The sequence below is a fragment of the Chiloscyllium plagiosum genome, chromosome 15 (assembly GCF_004010195.1).
Source record: "Chiloscyllium plagiosum isolate BGI_BamShark_2017 chromosome 15, ASM401019v2, whole genome shotgun sequence".
In the NCBI taxonomy this organism is placed as follows: Eukaryota; Metazoa; Chordata; class Chondrichthyes; order Orectolobiformes; family Hemiscylliidae; genus Chiloscyllium; species Chiloscyllium plagiosum.
Genome location: NC_057724.1, coordinates 19,285,229 through 19,307,007, shown reverse-complemented (window position 1 = coordinate 19,307,007; position 21,779 = coordinate 19,285,229). Strand labels below are relative to the sequence as shown.

The 21,779-nt window shown below is 39.2% G+C and overlaps 1 protein-coding gene across 4 annotated transcripts in view; it reads left to right on the top strand.

Annotated features, from left to right (window-relative positions):
* diaph2 (diaphanous-related formin 2) overlaps nucleotides 1-21,779 on the top strand; it is a 734,120-nt gene that overhangs the window by 588,569 nt on the left and 123,772 nt on the right. For all 4 annotated transcript variants that reach the window (XM_043704499.1, XM_043704498.1, XM_043704500.1 and 1 more), the window contains one exon: nucleotides 6,996-7,160. In XM_043704499.1, coding sequence (XP_043560434.1) covers nucleotides 6,996-7,160 — 165 coding nt within the window. The remainder of the gene's footprint in view (nucleotides 1-6,995; nucleotides 7,161-21,779) is intronic.

Here is a 21,779-nt window from a genome sequence, read left to right as displayed (position 1 = left end):
ATTTTACAGATTGTTGACCATTGAACCATAGAAATGATATAGCACAGAAGGGGGCCATTTCACCTTGTTCATGTTGACGCAAAGACACACAGATGCCAGTTCTAATCTCATCTTCCTGCATATGGTCCATAGTCCTGCAGCTTCCAGCACTTAAAATGCAGATCCAGACACTTTTGAAAAGAGTTTCAGATCTCTGCTTCTACTACCAACTGAGTCAGTGACTTGCAGCCACCCACTACCCTCTAACTCTTTGCCATTTGGCTTGAATCTGTGACCTGGTTTTTGAACTCTCTGCCAAGAGAAACAGATTCCTCCTGTCTCCTCTCTCTCTCCCCTCTCAATTTTGTGTACCTCTTGACCTTCTCTGTTCCAAGGAAAACAAACCCAACCTCTCCAATCTCTCCTCATTCATAGAACTCCCCAGCCTTGAAAACTCCCCAGCCTTCTAGTAAATCTTCTCTGCACTGTCTCCAGAGCAATTACGTCCTTCCTGTAATGTGGTAACCAGAAATGTGTGCAATACTCCAGTTATGGCCTTACAGGTGTCTTATACAGTTTTATCATTATTTCCCTCCTTTTGTATTCTATACCTTGCCAGTGAAGGAGAGCATTCCAAGAGCCTTTTTATCACCTTATGTACCTGTACCTTTTATGACCTGTGCACTTGTACACTAAGACCCCTAGCATCATCTACCCCCCTCAGTATGTTCCCATTTATTGCCTATTTCCTTTTACTGTTTAAGTTCCATAAAGTTTGTTTGTAAGATTAGATTCCCTACAATATGAAAACAGGCCATTTGACCCAATAAGTCCACACTGACCCTCCAAAGAGCAACACATCCAGACTCAACCCAACCCCAACCCCAACCAATGTACCCAACACTATGGGCAATTCAGCGTGGCCAATCCACCCAACTTGCACATCCCTGAACCGTGAGAGGAAACCTGAGCACCCAAAGGAAACCCAGAATGTGCAAGCTCCACACAGGCAGGAATCGAGCCCGGGTCCCTAGCGCTGTGAGGCAGCAGTGCTAACCACTGAGCCACTGTGCAGCCCATCAGAAATAAACATATTTGACCTAAACTTTATTTGCCACGTTTTAAACAATGGAACCACATTTTCATTCCTCCAGTCCTCTGGCAACTCACTTGTGTCTAACAAAAATTAGTAAATAATCCAAGACCAGCTACTAATTCCTCTCTGTCCTCCATCAACATCCAAGGGAACAATCCATCCAACCCTGGTGATATATCCACTTTCAAGGATTCTAACTTCTCTAATACTTCCTCTCTCATTATAATTATTTTGACCAATATTTCATTGTGCTCCTCTTGGATTACTATGTCCACATTGTCCCTTTCCTTTGTGAATATAGAGTCAAAAAAATCATTTAAAATTCTTCCTATCTCCTCTGCACCTTCATACAAGTACTCTTCATCTCTGATAGTTCCTACTTTTTCCTTAACTTTTTATACACCTGTAAAATATCGAGTTTTGAGAAGATTTATAGCTCAGGTTGAGATTCTGAATGTAGGTTTGCTTGCTGAGCTGGAAGGTTCACTTTCATATTTGTTGCTCAGCGAGCAAACCTACATCCAGAACACGTAAAATATCTGGCTTTTTCTTTATCCTGCTTGCTAATAATTTTTCATGTCTTCTCTTTGATTTCTTTATTTCTTTTTCTACTTGGTTCCTGTACTTTCTATATTCTTCTGGGCTATCTGCAGGGTTGAGATTTTCTATGACTATCATAAGCTTTTCCTGTTTAATCTTCACTTATATTTTTCTAGACAACCATGGGGGGTGGTCTAGATTTGGGAGTACCATTCTTATTTTTGGATGGGACATGCCTGCTTTGCGCCCTAAGGGTCTCACTTTTGCGTGCCTGCTATTGTTTACCACTGATTTTTCTTTTACCACTACTCTCCAATCCACCTCAGCCAAATCACTCATCAGTTTTGTAAAATTTGCTTTCTACCAGTTAAAAATGGCATGGTAGCTCAGTCGTTAGCACTGTTGCCTCAAAGGTCCAGGGACCCGGGTTTGATTCCCGCCTCAGATGACTGTCTACGTGATGTTTGCCATTCTCCCCGTGTTTGCGTGGGTTTTGTCCTGGTCCTCTGGTTTCCTCCTGCAATCCAAAGATGTGCAGGTTAGATGAATTGGCTGTGCTAAATTGTCCATAGTGTTCAGGGATGTGTCGATTAGGTGCGTTCGTCAGGGGTAAATGTAGAGTAATAGGGTAGGGGAATGGATCTGGGTGGGTTACTCTTCGGAGGGTCGGTGTGGACCTGTTGGGCCAAATGGCCTGTTTCCACTCTGTAGGGATTCTGTCATGATGAAAGCTTATACTCCTAATTTATCTCGGTCCTTTTCCATAATAATACGAAATGTAACTGAATTGTGATCACTATCCTGGATATGGTTATCCACTGTCACTTCACCCACTTGCCCATCTTCATTTTCCAAAACTAAATCCAGAACTGTGTCTCATCTTGCTGGGCTTGTCAAATATTTTCTTTCAATTTTTTTTCCCTGCACGCAGAACATGAAGTTTTCACCCTCAATGCCCTTTAGCTTGTTTGAAATCCAGTTGATACTGGGATAGTTAAAGTCTCAATATTGTTCTCTTATTCCTATAGGTAAAAAAAACACTTCACATTTGTTGTGACCATCACGGGTTGCTGACAAATTCTTTCTGGGCAGATACTGACAATTTTCCATTACACTCCTTCATCTGGCGTCTGGCCTCTCAGAAATACCTGGGACCCAATACCTGCTTTTGAAGACTACCCAGGAAACTTAAAAAATATAATTGCGAAATGTATCATTAACCCAAGCGTGCAGAAAGATTGAGGCTAGCTGTATAACTGCTATTTTTTTTGTTAATGTTGCAAATGTTTTATGCCAGGTCAATCAATCCCACACAAACAAATTTTCAACCAAAAAATGCACTTTTAGAAACTAGCGGCTCAACTCAAGTTCACACGTGGGCGAGTCTGAGAGATGACACCTTTGTGTGGCTGTCCCTGAGAAGAGCACTGGAGTGTCAAGTTAGATTAAGTGCTCAAATTCCTGGAGTACATTTGCTGCCACTGTGATACATTTCATTCATGCCTATTGAATCATGCTGTACAGCTTTATCATCATTAAAGATCAAAATAATTAAATGCTTGTTTAACAACTTTAGATTTTCCACAAGCTCATTTAAGTAAAATTACAAATTTTGCTTTCCTGCAATTTACCACTTCTAAAGCAGGTGGCAAATTGCAGATGTAGAGAAAGCAATGATTCTGATCAGAGATTGAAACGTTCTATGGTGCGTCACATAAGGTAGCTAAAAAAACGTAGTTGAGCTGCTCCTAACCACACAAAATAATTCAGGCAAGCAGTTTTCTACCATTGTGCCTTGTTGGACCCTCCCCAATCATTCATCGATAATGTGGCACAAGAAATTGTTTCACCCTCAGTTGATATTTCAGTAACTTGCCTGTAAACGTGCAATGGGCCATTTCTGCTAAAATAAGATGGAACAGACTATATAACTATTGTTAATGTCTATAGCTTCATATTTTAAGCTCCTCTAGAAACTATGGTTGCTATAGAAGTGCAAGCCACAAAAACCATAAATAGTATATTCCTTCTGATTGCCTACCTATACCAGATTTTATGCCTGCCTATACCAGATTTTATGAAACCATCAGGGAAAGTCAGAGCCAATTATAATGCCATTTGCTGGTTGCATTCTCCTCATCTTTGAGTATGTTATAGAAGCTGTCCCATAATATTCTACCTCTGAAACAGTAGCCTTTAAAGATGTTGAAACTTTGAAGTACAGATCGTTCTTTAATAACGCACATTTCATCATCGTGAATTCACTATGATGCATTTGACGAATTCGGGGTGTTGTTTCTACAGTGTGAGCTTCTAAAACATATGTTGACTGTAATGCAGTTACAGCGCCAACAGTTAAGCGCTGTTTCTGAAGCGTGATTTTTCTATAACATGGGTTGCACAAGAGATCATGCCACCATCACTTTATAGAAGAGCTGACTGTAGTCACTATCAGTATTCAGGATCTCCACTTCTTAATAAAACATTGTAGCTGAACAAATTTATATATCATCATTAATTGTATTTGTACAATTGATAGGTTGTATGCATGGCTTATAACCCACAGATTATGAAATATATGGTTGTATATCAAGAAATTTACTTTGCACGTGGAAGAAGCCACTTTCTTTCAATCTGCTGTCAATTAAAAATTGAGGAGAAAAAAGGCTGCATGCAATAACTATAGTAACTGCATTTGGACAATTGCCATTGTGTTCTAAACTCTCAGTGGCACATATAACAAAAGAACACTTACTTGAACTGCACAGTTGGTTCATAAAATAAAGCAAAGACACCCACGCTCTCTTTCTGCATCCTAAAATGCAAATCATTGATAATGATGTCCATTGGGGTCTAAACACACTGAAATTAAATTCAGTCAAGCATACCTCAGCACGAAGGACACAGTACATCAATGCATTGCCTCCTACAACAAAAATGGAGCCAGTCACATCACATGCATTTTGATGGCTGTTAGCTTTGTAGAGTACGGATGAGATATGTAAGATCTGAGCTTTCAGTTGTCCACACAAGCCAACCAAAGTTTTTGAATGCAACATTCCAACAAAATACAAACACAGACTTTACTTGTGTAGTAAAGTCTTTGAAAATCTAGCTATATTACAAAAAAACTTGCTTTGAAAGTGGGCCGTAACACCAGTGCTTCGCCGGAGGCTCACTAATGATGATACCTGGTATGGTGATGAAACGTCTGAAAATGAACCTTCCAGCTCAGCGAGCAAACTTATGTCCAAAAGAACTTCTGCCAAAAGGTGTTCTCTAAAAGGATGAAACGGAAACAATGAAGATAATAAGCTAACAAGAACATGATAAATCTCACTTCTTTGCTCTCTGTGCTGTACTATTTGTACAAGTTTATCTGAACACTATATTAAATTGGTTGGTGGAAGATGTAAATCAAAACCTTTAGTTGCAAAAAAAAAGCCATGATTCTAACATGGAAACCTGTTATGTCTTTATTCACAAAAAAATGCAAAGATACATTGCACAGATAAGTTAGCTTACAAAATATATTTTTCTCTTATAAGCTACATTAATTCAGAATGACTATTTAAAGTTATGTATTGTCCTGGAGGCGTATGTGGTTAGCAGACAAGAAGTAATAGCATAGGGATATATGGATTTTTTATTTTTTGAATGGCAGGCAGTGATTAGTAGGGTACCAAAGGGTTCAGTACTAGGACCCCAGCTATTCACAATATACATCAATGATTTAAATGAGTGACCGAAATGTAATATCACAAAATTTTGCTTATGGCATCAAGCTGGGTGGAAGGATGGGCTGTGAGGCGGATGAAGAGATGTTGTTGTGTGATTTGGGCAAGTCAAGCAAGTTGACAAATACCTCACAGATGCAGTATAATGTGGATAAATGTGAGATTACCCATTTTAGTAGCAAAAATTGGAAGGTGGATTATTATTTGAGTGGCTATGAATTGAGAGAGGGGAATGTTCATTGAGATCTGGATGTCCTCGTACACCAGTCACTGAAAATAAGCACAAAGGTCATAGAATCAAAGAATCCCAACAGTGCGCATCGATGCCATTCGGCCCATTGAGTCTGTACTAACCCTCCGAAGAGCATCACATCCAGGCCCACCTATCCCTTGATAGACAACAATTGCATATGATTACTACACCCCAAAAACTCAGCATTGTCAATTTATTTCAAGTGGTGAAAATAAAGAACGTCTTCTTCTGTCTCAGCTAACATTCCTTCTTCAATCAGTGTTACTAAAAGCAGAGTATAACTGTCCATGTCTTTAATCCACAAAATACTTTCAGAACAGCAAATTTATTTCAAAGTAACTTATTGCATGTAAAGTGCTTTTAAAAACTTCTGAGCTGTAATGCAGTGAAGCCAGAGACTCAGCTGTTGCAAAAAGAACACAGGTCCATAGATTTTATGCTGGAAACAAGTTGTTGATTTACTGCTGGCTAAAAACTGTCTCAAGTGAATTGCTTTCCATTATCCCAAAGTAAAAATTTGTCATATTTTCTCACTGAGATGTTGTTGCACAATGGTCACACTGCAGATGAATTGATGAAGGTAAAAAGGAGGTCATATTTAGAGGGTATTAATCTCATTGCCAAGAAAAGTTGAACTTTAAATGTTTGAGATCACCAAATATCGCAGAACATTAGCCAACTGTTTCATTCAAAAGAAAACTCACAATCAGATATTTCTAAACCATTAGTCATTTACCTTGAATTAAAAAAGAAACTTAAGAACTTGATAATTAGTTACATTTTATTTTAAATATGTTGTATCTGGAACTGCATTGAGAGTGAAATCTCTAATTATCTTTGTAAATGACCATTCTTTCGAAGGTCACCTCTAAAAATAAAACCTGGTCCTTTTATTCTCACTCATCAATGTGCTTTTACACTATCTGTATCCAGTTCTTCTGCAAATTGAGGTCATTGGCATGTCTAATTATTTTGTCAATGCGCAGCTCCTAGCCTCTTCAATTTTTAGTAGCCAGTGTGTTTTATTTTTTTCACCGCCAGTGTGTTTATAGAGAAAACATTTATTCCCTTTTGTGAACATATTTGCCAGTTTTCTTTCATACTACCTATTATAACCAGCATTGAGATACAGCCAGAGAAAACATGGCTGATTAATACATTGTGGAGACACTGTATTGCTCTGAATGGAATAAAATTACGAAAAGCAATTTTTTTTAATAGGAAGTTACTTTTTTTTTCCTGCTGATGGAACATATAAAATTGACATGGCTGTTTTTGTTTTCCTATTTAAGTTGCATGATTCTTGAGATTTTGCAAAAATTACAACTGTTTTAACTGTCCATTTTAAAATTAAGTTTATTTTGGAATAAATTCCTTAACCAGAATTCACAGCTTTGCCAAGCATGCAAGAGACCAGTATGAAAAGCTTTCCAACATGTACAGCAATATGATGAAGTTGTACAAAGGACTGGGTGACTACTTTGTCTTTAATCCCAAAACAGTCAGCATTGAAGACTTCTTCATTGATCTCAAACACTTCAGGTCCATGTTCCTGGTAAGTTTCACAAACCAAGAGAGAATTTTCATCCATTTCAAAGATGGAATTTTGTTCACATCTTGTTAATATTTGTATTAAATGTTAACTTGTAAGAATTCTTTGTCTTTTTTAACACGTCTCAAAGGGTTTTAATGAAAAGAACAAAACAGGAGTAGTACAGGGAAGTTGAATAAAGAGAAAATGTTTCCATCTGCAAAGGTGCAAGCCAACTTCAGTCAGTATTTTCTTAAAGGTCTTTTTATAAATTTTATAGAGTCATCAACTTCAGAAGGAATTTAATTTGCTAATCACTTGGTGATTTTATTATGCCATCAGCAACTTGTATTTTTATGGTAGCTTTTAACATAATAAAGCATCTCCAGGCACTTCATGGAAGTGTTAAGAAATAATAATTTAACAGTAAAACACATCAAGCAATATTCAGGTAAATAGCCAAAAGCTTGGCCAAAGAGGTAGATTTTAAGGAAAATCGTGGAAGGTGGGAGAGGCTTAGGAGCTTGGAAGCTGAAGGCATGATTTCCTGTGGTGGAATAATTGAAATTAGAGGTGCTAAAGAGCTCAAATTATGACAGTATTGATATCTCATGGATTGCGAGCTTAACGATATTAAAGGAATAGGGAGGACCAAGGCATTAAAGGGATTTGAAAAGGATGATGATTTTTAAATTAATGCATCGCTTGATGGGGAGCCAGCCTGAGTGGGTGAGTATACAGATGAAGGCTGGCTGAGACTTGGGAATGTACAATTAAGAGAAAAAGTAGGCCATTTGGCCCCTTGAGCATGCTATGTTATTGAATAAAATTATGACTTGTATGTTTGTGTTTTAAATTCTACACTCCTTTCAATCCAATAACTTTTGATTTCCTTACCGAACAAGAAACAAATTATCCTCCACCATGGCAAACATTCATCAAATCTTCTAAAGTTGTAAAACCCTCTGAGAGAGAAAACAAAATTCTTGCCATTCCACTACAGTTATTAGTAACTTGCAACTACGCCAATGCATTTACATTCTTCCTTTATTAAGAGGCCAAACTCTGCACGGTTTTGGAGATGTGCTCTCACCAATGCCTTGTATGAATGACAGATAACATCCTTATCTTTATGTTCAATTCTTCTCATAATAAAGAACAGCATTCCATGAGACCTGCTACTGTTAAAGACAAGCTACTGTTTAAGTAAGCTTAGCATGGCTTCAAGTTTGTGGAGGGGAAAATGGAAAGTACAGGCAGGAGTGTATTGAATAATCAAAACTGCATCAATAAAGGTTTAAATTCGAAGTTTGGGAGACGATTTGTAGCTCGGGTGCCCGTTGTTGTGGTTCTGTTCGCCGAGCTGGGAATTTGTGTTGCAGACGTTTTGTCCCCTGTCTAGGTGACATCCTCATTGCTTAGGAGTCTCCTGTGAAGCGCTTCTGTGATGCTTCCTCTGGCATTTATAGTGATTTGTACCTGCTGCTTCCGGTTGTCAGTTCCAGCTGTCCGCTGCAGTGGCCGGTATATTGGGTCCAGGTTGATGTGCTTATTGATTGAATCAAGGACTGCACAAAATACTACATAAGACAAACAGGAAGACAGCTAACGGTCCGCATCCATGGACACCAACTAGCCACGAAATGACATGACCACTATCCTTAGTAGCCACACACTCAGATGACAAGCAACATGAGTTCGACTGGGACAACACTACTATTATAGGACAAGCCAAATAGAACAGCCATGAAATTCCTACAAGCATGGCACTCATCCACAGATTCAATCAAAGGTTTAAATATCAGATTGTAGCTGGGGGCAGAGTCGATGGAACTGGGTGGGTTGGTAAAGGTGCATTTACATCGTGAGAGGTTCCGTTTCTTTCAAACATGACACACATGCGACAAACGATAGTTCATATTCAATGGAAGTAGTGCAATCAGACCCATTAGAGTCTGTAAGTGTGACCAAAGACTTCAGTCTTCGCAATATTTAATTGGATATTTTTTGCACATTCAGTGTTGAATGTCAGATAAGCAGTTTGATGAGCAAGAGTACCGATGATGGTGCTGAAGTGCGTATTGTTTTGTCAGGATGTGTGTAAAAACTAATTCCATAATGGGGCCTGCAAGAGTGGGAAATTTGGCACTCGGATGTTGTAATTCAGCAAGAACTCAAGTTTTGTTTTCCCAGTGGTAGGTTCAAATTGACTAAACTTTAATGAATTCAGGAACTGAGTGACCTGAGAGGAACCCAACTTGAAAATTGGCGAGCAGGTTCTTGGTGTGCAAATGGTGCTGGATAGCACTGTCGGTGACTCATGGTCATGTTGGTTGATATTTAGGACCTAATTAATGTTGCAGCATTGGAAGCGTGACTGGAGCAATTCAAGCATTGACTTCAGACAAGAAGGGAGTGGGTTTGGTAGTGATAATACTTTTAAGGAGTTGAGGGGAAAAGGATTTTGGAAATGGGTGGTAATTTGTAAGGATGGTGGGTGGGTTCAAGTGCTATAGCTTTAAAGAGAATGCTCATTATAAGATCTTCAAAGTAGAGAAGAACAGTACCAAAAGTGAATCCTTAGACGAAGTTTGGCCTATTGACTAGTGGAGGTAAGGAAGCAGCAGAGGCAACTGCTTTAGTTGTCTCAATGCTTGTGGCAAAAAGCCCATGAGTTCCTTGAGTTTTTATTGGAGGTAAGGATGGAAGACACAGCAGAATTAGTCAAAAGACTTCATATAAATCTACCACCCTCTGAGGAAAAGAACAGGAGTTGACATCACCAACCCAAAGAAACTGAAACACACAAATAGAAAGCGGGACATAACACCAATGCTTCACCGGAGGCTCACTGATGATGTTACCTAGTATGGTGACGCAACGTTTGAAAGCGAACCTTTCAGCTCAGCAAGCAAACTTACATCCAGGACCTCAACCTGAGCTACAATCTTTCTCAAAACTCACTAACAGTATATAAATGTAAACATTATTGATCACTTTACTCCTGATTTAAAGACCAGACAAAAAAATCATTCCAGGTGTACAGTAGGTTATAGATTCACTATCACTTGTTTAATTTAGTTAAAAATCTCACAACACCAGGCTATAGACAATTTCTATTGCTAAATTAAATAAGATTTGGAGATGCCAGTGTCGGACTGGGGTGTACAAAGTTAAAAATCACACAACACCAGGTTATCGTCCAACAGGTTTAATTGGAAGCACTATCTTTCGGAGCGACGCTCCTTCATCAGGCAGTTGTCAAGGAGGGGTGCTCCGAAAGCTAGTGCTTCCAATTAAACCTGTTGGACGATAACCTGGTGTTGTGTGATTTTTAACTTTGTACACCCCAGTCCGACACTGGCATCTCCAAATCTTATTTAATTTAGTAATAGAAATGGAAGTTCTTCTACTGTCTTAAAGTCATTGAATCACATAACACAAAAACCGACCCTTCAGAGCAACTGATCCATGCCGGCCAAGTTTTCCAAACTGAATTAGTATCATCTGCCAACATTTGGCCCATATCCCTCTAAACTTTTCCTATTCATGTAGCTGTCCAAATGTCTTTTAAATGTTGTTGTTCTAGTAAAATAGACCCAGCTTATCCAGCCTGTTACTATAACTCAAAGCCTCCATTCCCAGTAGCATCCTTATAAATCCTTTCTGTACCCTCTCCAATTTAATAATATCCTTCCTATTACAGGATGACCACAACTATATGCAATAGTCCAAAGTGGCTTCACCAACTCTGAATCAATGACTAATTGATTTGCACATTTTTATTTTCATGAAATGTTTAAATTATTCACACTTAAAAATATTTTGAGATGTAACAAAACATTTTCATGTTGCACAAAGTACAAAATTGGTTTAAAATGTGAAGATAACACTGCATTGTTAAAGATTCTGCATTGACGTGATATTGGGAGCAGAGTATTTGCACATTTGTTGGTTCTATTGATGAGTTAAAAAATGCCCGTACAATTGCAGTGCTAATAAAAAAAACTCAATACTGCTGTCATAATTAAGTACTTAATGTGCTGGAAGATGAAAACAATGTATGGTATACTTCCTTCAAAAACTTTGTTTTAATTAAATTCTACTTTACATAATTAAGAAAGAAAAGGTCAATCGGTAGTGTAATTAAGTCCTTGAGAAACATCAATCTGTTTATTCCTGATAATTATTGGAATTGTAGACACTGACGTGGTTGACTCTGCTGTAGATATTCTTGATTATAACCATTCTCTATTTTGGTAAATTGTAGCATTGCCCAAAGAGGTCAGAGAACTAAGTTGCCTTATTCAGTCTGCTTAAGATAAGAGTCCCTGGTGTTGGAGGTGTGTTATTAACATTGATAGAGGATTGGCTAAATAATAGAAGCTAGAGAGTTGAGATTAAAGGGGCATTTTCAGGATGGCAACGTGTAACTAGTATAATGCTACAGGGATCAGTGCTGTGGCTGCAATTATTTGCCATACATCTTAATGACTTGGCTGAGGAAAGTGAATGTACTATAGCCACAAAAATAGGTGGGAAAGTAAATGATGGGGATGACACAAAGGGAATGTGGAGAGATAGAGATTAAGTCATTGGGCAACAAACTTGAAAATTTGTAACATGACAAAAAATGTGAGATTATGCATTTTGACAGGAAGAATAGAGAATCTAAATCTTATTTAAATGGAAAAAAATTGCAGAAGATGACAGAGCAGTAGAAATTGGGAGTCTTCATGCATGAATCACAATAAGTACCTGAACTTAGTGAGTAATAGGGAAAACATGTAATATTAATATTTATTTCAAAGGAAATGAAGTAAAGTATGTGCAAGTTTTCTTAAAATTACACAAAGCACTAGTTATACCATATCTCGAATACTGTGAACTCTTTTCGTTCCATTATCTAAGGAACTATAAACTGTCATTTGAGGCATTCCAGAGAAGGTTCATTAGATTTAGTAGGTTGGTCCTGTACTCATTCGAGTTTGGAAGAATGAGATCAAAACTTGTTGCAACATTAAGATTATTAAGGGGCTAGAGAAAGCAGATGTATAGAAATTGTTCCCTCTTGTGAGAGAGTCCAGGAGCAGAGGACCTGATCACAGATTGAGTCGCCCATTTAAGACTGAGGAGGTGGAGGAATTTCTTTCTGTTGAGAGTACTAAATATATGGAACTGTTTACTGCTGAATGCTATTGAGACTGGGCTGTTAAGTTACTCACAGCTGAGATAGAGACATTTTTAAATTGTAAGGGAATCAAAGGTTGTTAGGTTAAAGCTGGAAAGGGAAGTTGTGGGTTATCAGATCAACCACAAACTGAATGGAAAAGCATGCTCGATGGGTCAAATGGCCGACTTCTGCAATGAAGACTTTTTGTCTTATGGGCTAATTATTCACTTCAGTGTCTGTGTTGAACATTTTCAGACATACTTTTCAATAGCTCCTGCAAAACTGCATCTGAAAATTCTGTTTTTTTTTAAAGAGTTGAGTCAGTTATCAAACTTGATCACTATTGTGACTGAAATCTCCTAACATTGTGATAGATTGGACCTAGAAACACATCTTGGTCAAGTCTGCTTCAAGTTGGCAGCCTCTAGTCCTGCCTTGCTATGTCCCCCATCCCCAGCATGGTCCAGAGCCTTCCTCCACCTTGATTTGAATATTTACATCTCTCCAGCGGTTGTTGAGATTTTCATGATGTAGACGGTACGTTATGATCAACTCGGGCATTCATTGGTGAGTTCATGGTATCTATGCGCTATGTCCCATGTAGTTCACTGTCTTTTGGAAAAGTAGAAAGAGAGAGGAGCAGGCAATTTACTCAGCTATGAAACTAAAGCTAAATTCCTCAGGAACGTTGTAAGTTATGCGCATTATAAATTGAATATTGCTGCCTCATTTACTCTTGAAATGAATGGATGCAGTCAGTTCGACAAGCAGAATAGAGCCATTATGATGCACTCTTAATGTGTAGTTATATTGAAATTTATAAGGATAGGTTAACTATCGTTAGAGTGGATAAGGCACCAGGGCTGAATGAGATGCATCCAAGCACATTGAGGGAAGTGAGAGTGAAAATTGCAGAGGCTCTGGCCATCATTTTCCAGACTTATTTAGTTTCATTGATAATGCCACAGGATTGGAGAATTGCAACTGTTATACCTTTGATCAAAAAGGATGTAACTTTAAACCCAGCAACTATAGACCAGTCAGTTTAACTTCAGAGATAGTGAAGATCCTATAAATAATAAGTTGTGACAAAATTAATAGTTTTTTTTGCATTTATGCCAGTTAATTAAGCAAAGTCAGGATGCATGTGTCAAGGGCAACTCATGTTCAACCAAACATTTCTGTAGCTTTTTGAAGAGGTAATAGAGAAAGTTATTGAGGGTAACATAGTGGATGCAGTGTTAATTGACTTCCAAACAACATTTGATGCAATGCCACACCATAGACTGATGAACAAAATTATTGCTTGGAGAACAGAAAATACATTGTTTTGAAGTTGATTAAGTGATGGGAAATTTATATCATTTAAAGCCAATCCCTTTTGTCCTTGGCAAAGTCGTGGTGAAATGCCACTTTGAGTTCCTGCAGTTCTGATTATGTCTGTATAATCACAATATTGGTAGGAAAGGAGTTTCAAAATATTGACCCAGTGACAGGAAGGAATTGTTCCAAGTCAAGATGATTTGTGATGAGAATATATGGATGGCAAACTTACAAGTAGTCGTATTCCCAGATATCTGTTGTTCTTTTTTGTGTTTGTGATTGAGATTGTGGTATTGGAAGGTGTAGTCAAAGGAGTGGGTTGTTGACAGGACACAAGGATGCAGTTAATAAAGGAATCCTGGGTTTATTAATAGAAGCATAGAGTACACAAGGAAGGGTGTTACATTAAACTTCTATAATGTTTGAGCTTGTTAGAGTGTTATGTCCAGGAGCTGAAAATGTGTTGCTGGAAAAGCGCAGCAGGTCAGGCAGCATCCAGGGAACAGGAGAATCGGCGTTTCGGGCATAAGCCCTTCTTCAGGAATGAGGAACGTTTGTCCAGCAGGCTAAGATAAAGGTAGGGCGGAGGGACTTGGGGGAGGGGCATCAGAAATGTGATAGGTGGAAAGAGGTCAAGGTGAGGGTGATAGGTCAGACTGGGGTGGGGGCGGAGAGGTCAGGAAGAAGATTGCAGGTTAGGAAGGCGGTGCTGAATTCGATGGATGGAGTCCAAGGACCTGCATGTCCTTGGTGGAGTGGGAGGGGGAATTGAAATGTTGAGCTACAGGGTGGTTGGGTTGGTTGGTCCTGGTGTCCCAGAGGTGTTCTCTGAAACGCCATGCAAGTAGGCGGCCTGTCTCCCCAATATAGAGGAGGCCACATCGGGTGCAGAGGATGCAATAGATGATATGTGTGGAGGTACAGGTGAATCTGTGGCGGATATGGAAGTTTCCTTTGGGGCCTTGGAGGGAGGTGAGGGGGGAGGTGTGGGCGCAAGTCTTGCACCTCCTGCGGTTGCAGGGGAAGGTGCCGGGAGTGGAGGTTGGGTTGGTGGGGGTTGTGGATCTGGCGAGGGAGTCACGGAGGGAGTGGTCTTAACGGAATGCTGATAGGGGAGGGGAGGGAAATATATCCTTGGTGGTGGGGTCCGTTTGGAGGTGGTCTCCAGCATCTGCAGACCTCACGTTCTCCTGTTATGTCCAGGAACTGACCCCCAAGGTAGCAACTGAGATGTCAGCAACCATTTAATGCAGTGAGTGATTAAATCTCAAGTCTGCTGCTTGACTGTTGGATAAAAGATTCAATAGTGACAGTCAGAAAGCAGATTATTATCTGAAAATGAAGAATATGCAGGATCACAAGGCGAGGCAGGGGTATCGCACAAAACCAATTGGTCATTTGGAGGACTGGCATAGATACAATGGTCTGTGCTGTAACAATTCCATGATTCTGTCACAAGTGCCAACCTACATTACTGTAAGGGAAGACTACATGCAGCTATTGTCTATTTTCACCCTGAAACTGGTTTGCAACTCATTTTTATAGATATTTTCTAATTAATCTCTTCACATCTCTGGAGCAGGTGGGACTTCAACTCATCCATCCTGGCTCAGAGATAGGGGCACTACCACCACACCTCAGAGTCATAGAGATGTACAGCACAGAAATAGATCCTTTGGTCCAACTCGTCCATGCCGACCAGATATCCTAACCTATTCTAGCCCCACTTGACAGCACCTGCCCCATATCCCTCCAAATTCTTCCTATTCATATACCCATCAGGATGCCTTTTAAATGTTGAAATTGTACCAGCCTCCACCACTTCCTCTGGCAGCTTATTCCATAAATGTACCACCCTCTGCATGAAAAAGTTGCCCCTGAGATCTCTTTTATATCTTTGTCCTCTCGCCCTAAACCTATGCTCTCTAGTTCTGGACTCCCCCGCCCCAGGGAAGGGACTTTGTCTATTTATCCTATCCAAGCCTCTCATGATGTTATAAACCTCTGTAAGGTCACCACTCAGCCTCCGGCGCACTAGGGAAAACAGCCCCAGCCTTTTCAACCTCTCCCTATAGCTTTAGTCCTCCAACCATAGCAAAATCCTTGTAACTCTTTTATGAACCCTTTCAAGTTTTATAACATCCATCCGATAGGAAGGAGAGCATAATTGCATGCAGTATTCCAAAAGTGGCCTAACCAGTGTCCTGTACAGCTGCAACATAACCTTCCAACTCCTGTACTCAATACTCTGACCAATAAAGGAAAGCATACCAAGCGCCTTCTTCACTATCCTCTTTACCTGCGACTCCACTTTCAAGGAGCTATGAACCTGCACTCCAAGGTCTCTTTGTTCAGCAACATTCCCTAGGACCTTACCATTAAGTGTATAAGTCCTGCTAAGATTTGCTTTCCCAAAATGCAGCACCTCACATTTATCTAAATTAAATTCCATCTGCCACTCCTTAGCCCATTGGCCCATCTGATCAAGATCCCGTTGTAATCTGATTGTGGTGTCATCTGTGAGGCTTATCACTTTTATGTATGTTGCAAAATAAAATTCAGTATTTTACTTAGATTGATGTTCAGTATTCACCGGAGTAAAACCAACTCAAAGGGGTGGCACGGTGGCTTAGTGATTAGTACTGCTGCCTCACCGCACCAGGGGCCTAGGATCAATTCCAGCCTCAGGCGACTGTCTGTGTGGAGTTTGCATATCCTCCCCGTGTCTGCATGGTTTTCTCTGGATTCTCCGGATCCCTCCCACAGACCAAAGATGTACAGGTCAGGTGAATTGGCCCTGCTAAATTGCCCGTAGTGTTAGGTGCATTAATCAGAGGGAAATGGGTTTGGGTGGGTTACTCTTCAGATGGTCGGTGTGGATTTGTTGGGCCAAAGGGCTTGTTTCCACACTGTGGGGAATCTCATCTAATTTAATGTGTATCAATCTGCTTCCACTCCATAAGTATAATTACACGTATTCACACTGCTAAACAAATGGTAGAGGAATTACACTGCCAAGATCATTTAATAGCATAAAAGTTATTAACATCCAAAAAAGCTCTACTTGTGGAATGTCCTTATTGAGACAAATGAGAGGGAAACAAACTTTCATTGAAGTGTGAACTAGCTACTCCAGTTCAAAATATTAACAAATACCTCAGAACAGTTGAGTTGCAGTTTTTTATGTTTATATTACCTATTTACCAGTTTTTGCATCTGCTGATATTGATTTATGTCGCTACCAACCAGTTGACTGCATTTATTCATACCGAGCATGCTGTTAATAGGTAAAACGTACTTTGCACAGAAACTCAAGAGCAATGAAGAAAGAAAGTTTCGAAAGTTCACAGAATCTTTAGCCGAAATTAACTGTGATGTCCAAGTTTGATTTCATAAAATAGATAGAGATCCAGTATTGCTGTCACCTCATGCAATCAATTAAAAAGACAAAACTGCTTTGTACGACCACTTGTTATCTATCCTCTCAAAGCATTGGTTGAAAAACCCAGTTGTGCAGGATTAGTCTTTTTCCACCTCCCTGCAATAATTTATTTATATGGAAGATTTTAAAGGTGTTTGGGAAAAATCCTAGATGATTGACAAATAGAAACCAATAGGGGCAACTGCTGTTTCAGTTGTTCTCCACTTGTTTTTGATTTCCAGACAACAATACTTTGTTGTGCTTATAACATCGATTTTTTTTGCCAAGAGTAAAAGTCCTTGTCATTCAGCCTAATAGATCCTGAATGCAGTGTATTACATATGCAAGTTCTCATAGGACAAAAATGTCATCTTTATAAGAGACTTCTTCAGTGTCACTATGAAAGTATATTTATAAAGCAAAAAAAAAATCACTTCAAACAACAAAGTTTCCTCCATAGCATTGGAAATTTGGTTTAACACTCAAGAAATTTGCATTTTTTTTTATCTTTTCCGCTGGCAGAAACTTGACAAGAAAAATTTAAAAATCATGAAAGCAAATGTGCTGACATGGCGTTGGGGAAAATAAAAGTTCTTTTAACACACTTTCCAGTCAAGTACAGAGACAGAAAATATGCAACAAGTTGACTTTGATGTTTTAAACTTTATACTGCAGTTTTTTGCAGTTGTCGCCTTTTGTATGCCCCACGAATTGAATTCAAGGAGATACAAGGGGCAATTCTGCTGAAAGTCCAACTTGAGTGAGTAACCTATGATTAGTAGTTCATGTAGACATGGGGAATCAGGGAAGGGGGTAAGTGAGAAGAGTCAATCAAATCTAACCTTATAACTGACAGTTGAATTACTTAATATTTCAAATTAGGTTATTAAGTATTATCAATTCTTTTTTCCATTCGTGCCTACCTTTCAATCAAATAATCTAAAGCTCAACAAAACTGTTGAAATTGTAAAATACTATAGTGGTTAACTGTGTGATTTACAGAGCTTTATACATTCTGATCTGAACGTAAATAAATTTACAATTCATATCCATTCTGGAAGCAGAAAAGATGAATAGTGGATTCTACTGCAAACTGAAAATTTACACTTGCAACCTTTGCTTTTATCACTTCAAAAAAATGCATTGCCATCTCTATGTAAATGGTCCCTAAAAACAAAAAATATATGAAGGGGAAGAAAATCGAGCTGTGTCACTTCTCATTTAAAGCAATCAAATAAATCCATTGAATAAGGTAATATATAATAATACAAAGACTAAAGGGCAAGAAATGCAGGGGGAATTTGAAGAACGTTTTTTTAAAAGCAGTGAGGGGTAGTCACCTGGGACTGATTGCACTCTGGCATCAATATTGGAAATGGAAACAGTCAATGGTTTCAAACAGAAATTCAATAGCCATTTCAAAGGATCTACAGGGCAATGAGGATTGGTCCAAGGAAGGGAATGGTTGGATTGCTCCACTGAGAGTTGGCATGCTCTACAGGGATCCTTCTGTGCCATAAGTGATTTTGAATCTCTAATACAGAAATATGTTTGATATTTAATTACAGCATCCATTTTGTTTCTTGATTCAATAATCAATAATCCCATGACAATGAGCCTAACAGGAAAGGAAACCTTGATGTGGAATCTCCATACTGTCAAGGATTTAATGTTTCTTTTCAACTCTTCCAAAGCCATTTTGCATTTACTATGAAAAAGGTCTGACTTTGATCAAGAAATATCTCCCTTAGTTTTCTTTACCTTTTACTTACTTGTGTATTCTACATTTGATGTCCTGACACTAATTATATTCGTCTCCTTTTATGTATGTAGAAGTTAAGGGTAGCTAAAACGATTTGTTCTGTCACCTTTTATGTACCTCTTCAAGTGCATCCATCTCAGGACATTATAATTTAGATGATACCAAAACTTTGCATTATATTTTGGAAACTGCATTTTAATGAAACCCAAGAAATTCAACAAACTATTTCATCTCTGTTTTTATTACTCAGATATCATGTTGCAGTACGTAATAATTGTGTTAATTTTGGTATTTCTGCCTCTTGGCTTCAACTTAAATCCCAGAAATGTTACCACCTACTGTCATTCAGTTTCCAGTTCAAAGGTCTTCAGTGTTTGGAAATGAGCATAAATTTAGCAAGTGAGTTGTTATATGAACAAACAAAAATACTCTTCTATCTGTCCATACAACACAAACCCAAAGGTGTGGATTCCCAGATTTGAAATTACACTGAGTAATGGAGCAAGATTTATAAATTACTTATAGACAGATACGTGGTTTCTAACCTCGTGTGAATCGGTGTATCTATCCTGAACATAAAGATATAACAAAAATGATTCCATTGATTTTATTGTTCTCCATGTGCCAAAGCTAAATGCTAGAAATATCAAAGTTTAGTTCATCCTGTCTGTTCTCACTTTGAATGTGTCCTAAATCTCCACATATGCATTGAGTATGACAGTATCATTTCTAAAATCATAGATATAAAAGTTCCCCAATTTCCATTATTTCATATTTTGGAACATAAACTTTCGATGAGATTGCTTGAAATACTGCTGATTACAAGCTCAAAGTGCAACTTTTAAATTAGTAGGATACCTCGCTCCTTGATAGGTAATAATGATATTAATTCATGCTTACTCTTTAAAAAGTACTTTTTCACAGAATAAAAAAATGACTCCTATGATCCAATTTGATCTCCCCTGCTTAACTTATCCCAGTTGTGCTGAGCTTAGTGAGTGCAAAAGTCCTAGGATTCATATTTAGTTGGTAATACACGAAACACAGCTTTTTTTTTGTAGCTTTGGAACTCTGTTCTGTTTGCTTTTTGCCATTAAACAGGTCTTCTCTAGGTAAGTTTGTACCTCTACAAATGTTATGAAGTTGAAGATTCGTGTTTTTTAGTCTGAACAAAGCCACAAAGGATCATGAACTTTAGCACATTTGCTGCCAGTCCTGATTAGGGTGACACAGCTGATATGGTACTGTGTAGCAAGAAGAGCATTTATACTATTTAGCATTAACAGTATTTCTTGATGAAGGAGTTTTGCCCGAAAAGTTGATTTTACTGCTCCTTGGATGCTGCCTGAACTGCTGTGCTCTTCCAGCACCACTAATCCAGAATCTGGTTTCCAGCATCTACAGTCATTGTTTTTACCTAGTATTACCACAGTGACCTAATTAGCTAGTTTGAATGATGCTCTGAAGTTTTCTCTATTTTTGCATTTTGGATTCCACACTGGTTAAGTAAGTGAGCAAAAACTTCACAGATGGGATATAATGTGAGATTTTGGGAGAAAGAATAAACAAGCTGAATATTTTTATGGAGATAAACTGCAGAATACCACAGCACATGAATTCGAGGGTCTTTGTGCAAAAATCACAAAAACTAGCATACAAACTCAGCAGGTAATTGTCAAAGGTGAATGCAATATTGGCTTTTATTTCAAAGCAAACAGGAGGATAAAAATCAGGATATCTTGTTCAGATTGTACAAGGCACCAGACGGGCCACACCTAGAATATTTTTAACAGTTTGGTCCCCTTATCAAAGAAAAGATCAACTAGCATTGAAGGCAGTCCAGAGGAGGTTCAGTATTTTATTCCTAAGCATGGAGGGATTTTTCAGAAGATATTGAATAGCTATACCCTGTCCTCGAGTTCAGAAGAATGAAAGATAACCTTATTGCAACATAGGGCTGAATTTTCTGAGGGGCAGCGATCTGCCCCTCCTCCTCATAAAATGAGAGAACTCTGCATTTCTGACAGGAGATTCTGCGCAGAACTCCTTCAGAAATGCAAAACTGGACTTCTATTCTGACAGATCTCTTGTAGTGCAAGACTCCCTGGGATGACCAAACCCTGCCCCCTTTTTCCAAGATTTGGAACACACAGCTACTTTGGTTGACGCTGTTGAACAGGACATACATAAGCTAAGTGTGAAGTTAGTATGGTGTTAGTGGAGAGTATAGTGCCAGATTGGTAATGTGTTGTGGAGGGCAGGGCATAAGGGTGACAAGTAGGTGAGTAGCATGTAAAATATGTATGGGCCTAGGGTGCTAGGTGGGATAGGATGCCAAGTAAGCCAGAATTGGAAGTTTCAATGAGGCCAGGAAATGATGTAATGCCTAGGATAGGTCAAGGTGGGCAAGAGGCATTGGGTATGATGGCGAAAGTGAGGACTGCAGGTGCTGGAGATCAGAATCAAGATTAGAGTGGTGCTGGTAAAGCACAGCAGGTCAGGCAGCATCTGAGAAGCAGGAAAATCGATGTTTTGGGCAAAAGCCCTTCATCAGGAGTGAGGCTGGGAGTCTCCACGGTGGAGAGATACATGGGAGAGGGGTGGGGCTGTGGAGACGGTAGCTGAGAGTGCAATAGGTTGATGGAGGTGAGGATGAAGGTGAGAGGTCAGAGAGGAGGGTGGAGTGGATAGGTGGGAAGGAAGATTGGTATGTAGGACAGGTCATGAGGATGGTGCTGAGGTGGCAGGTTGGAACTGGGGGAAGAGGAAATGAGGAAACTGGTGAAGTCCACATTGATGCCCTGGGGTTGCAGTGTTCTGAGGTGGAAGATAAGGCATTCTTCCTCCAGGCATCGGGTGGTGAGGGAGTGGCGGTGGAGGAGGCACAGGACCTATATATCCTTGGCAGAGTGGGAGGCGAAGTTGAAATGTTCAGCCACGGGACGGTGGGGTTGATTGGTGCAG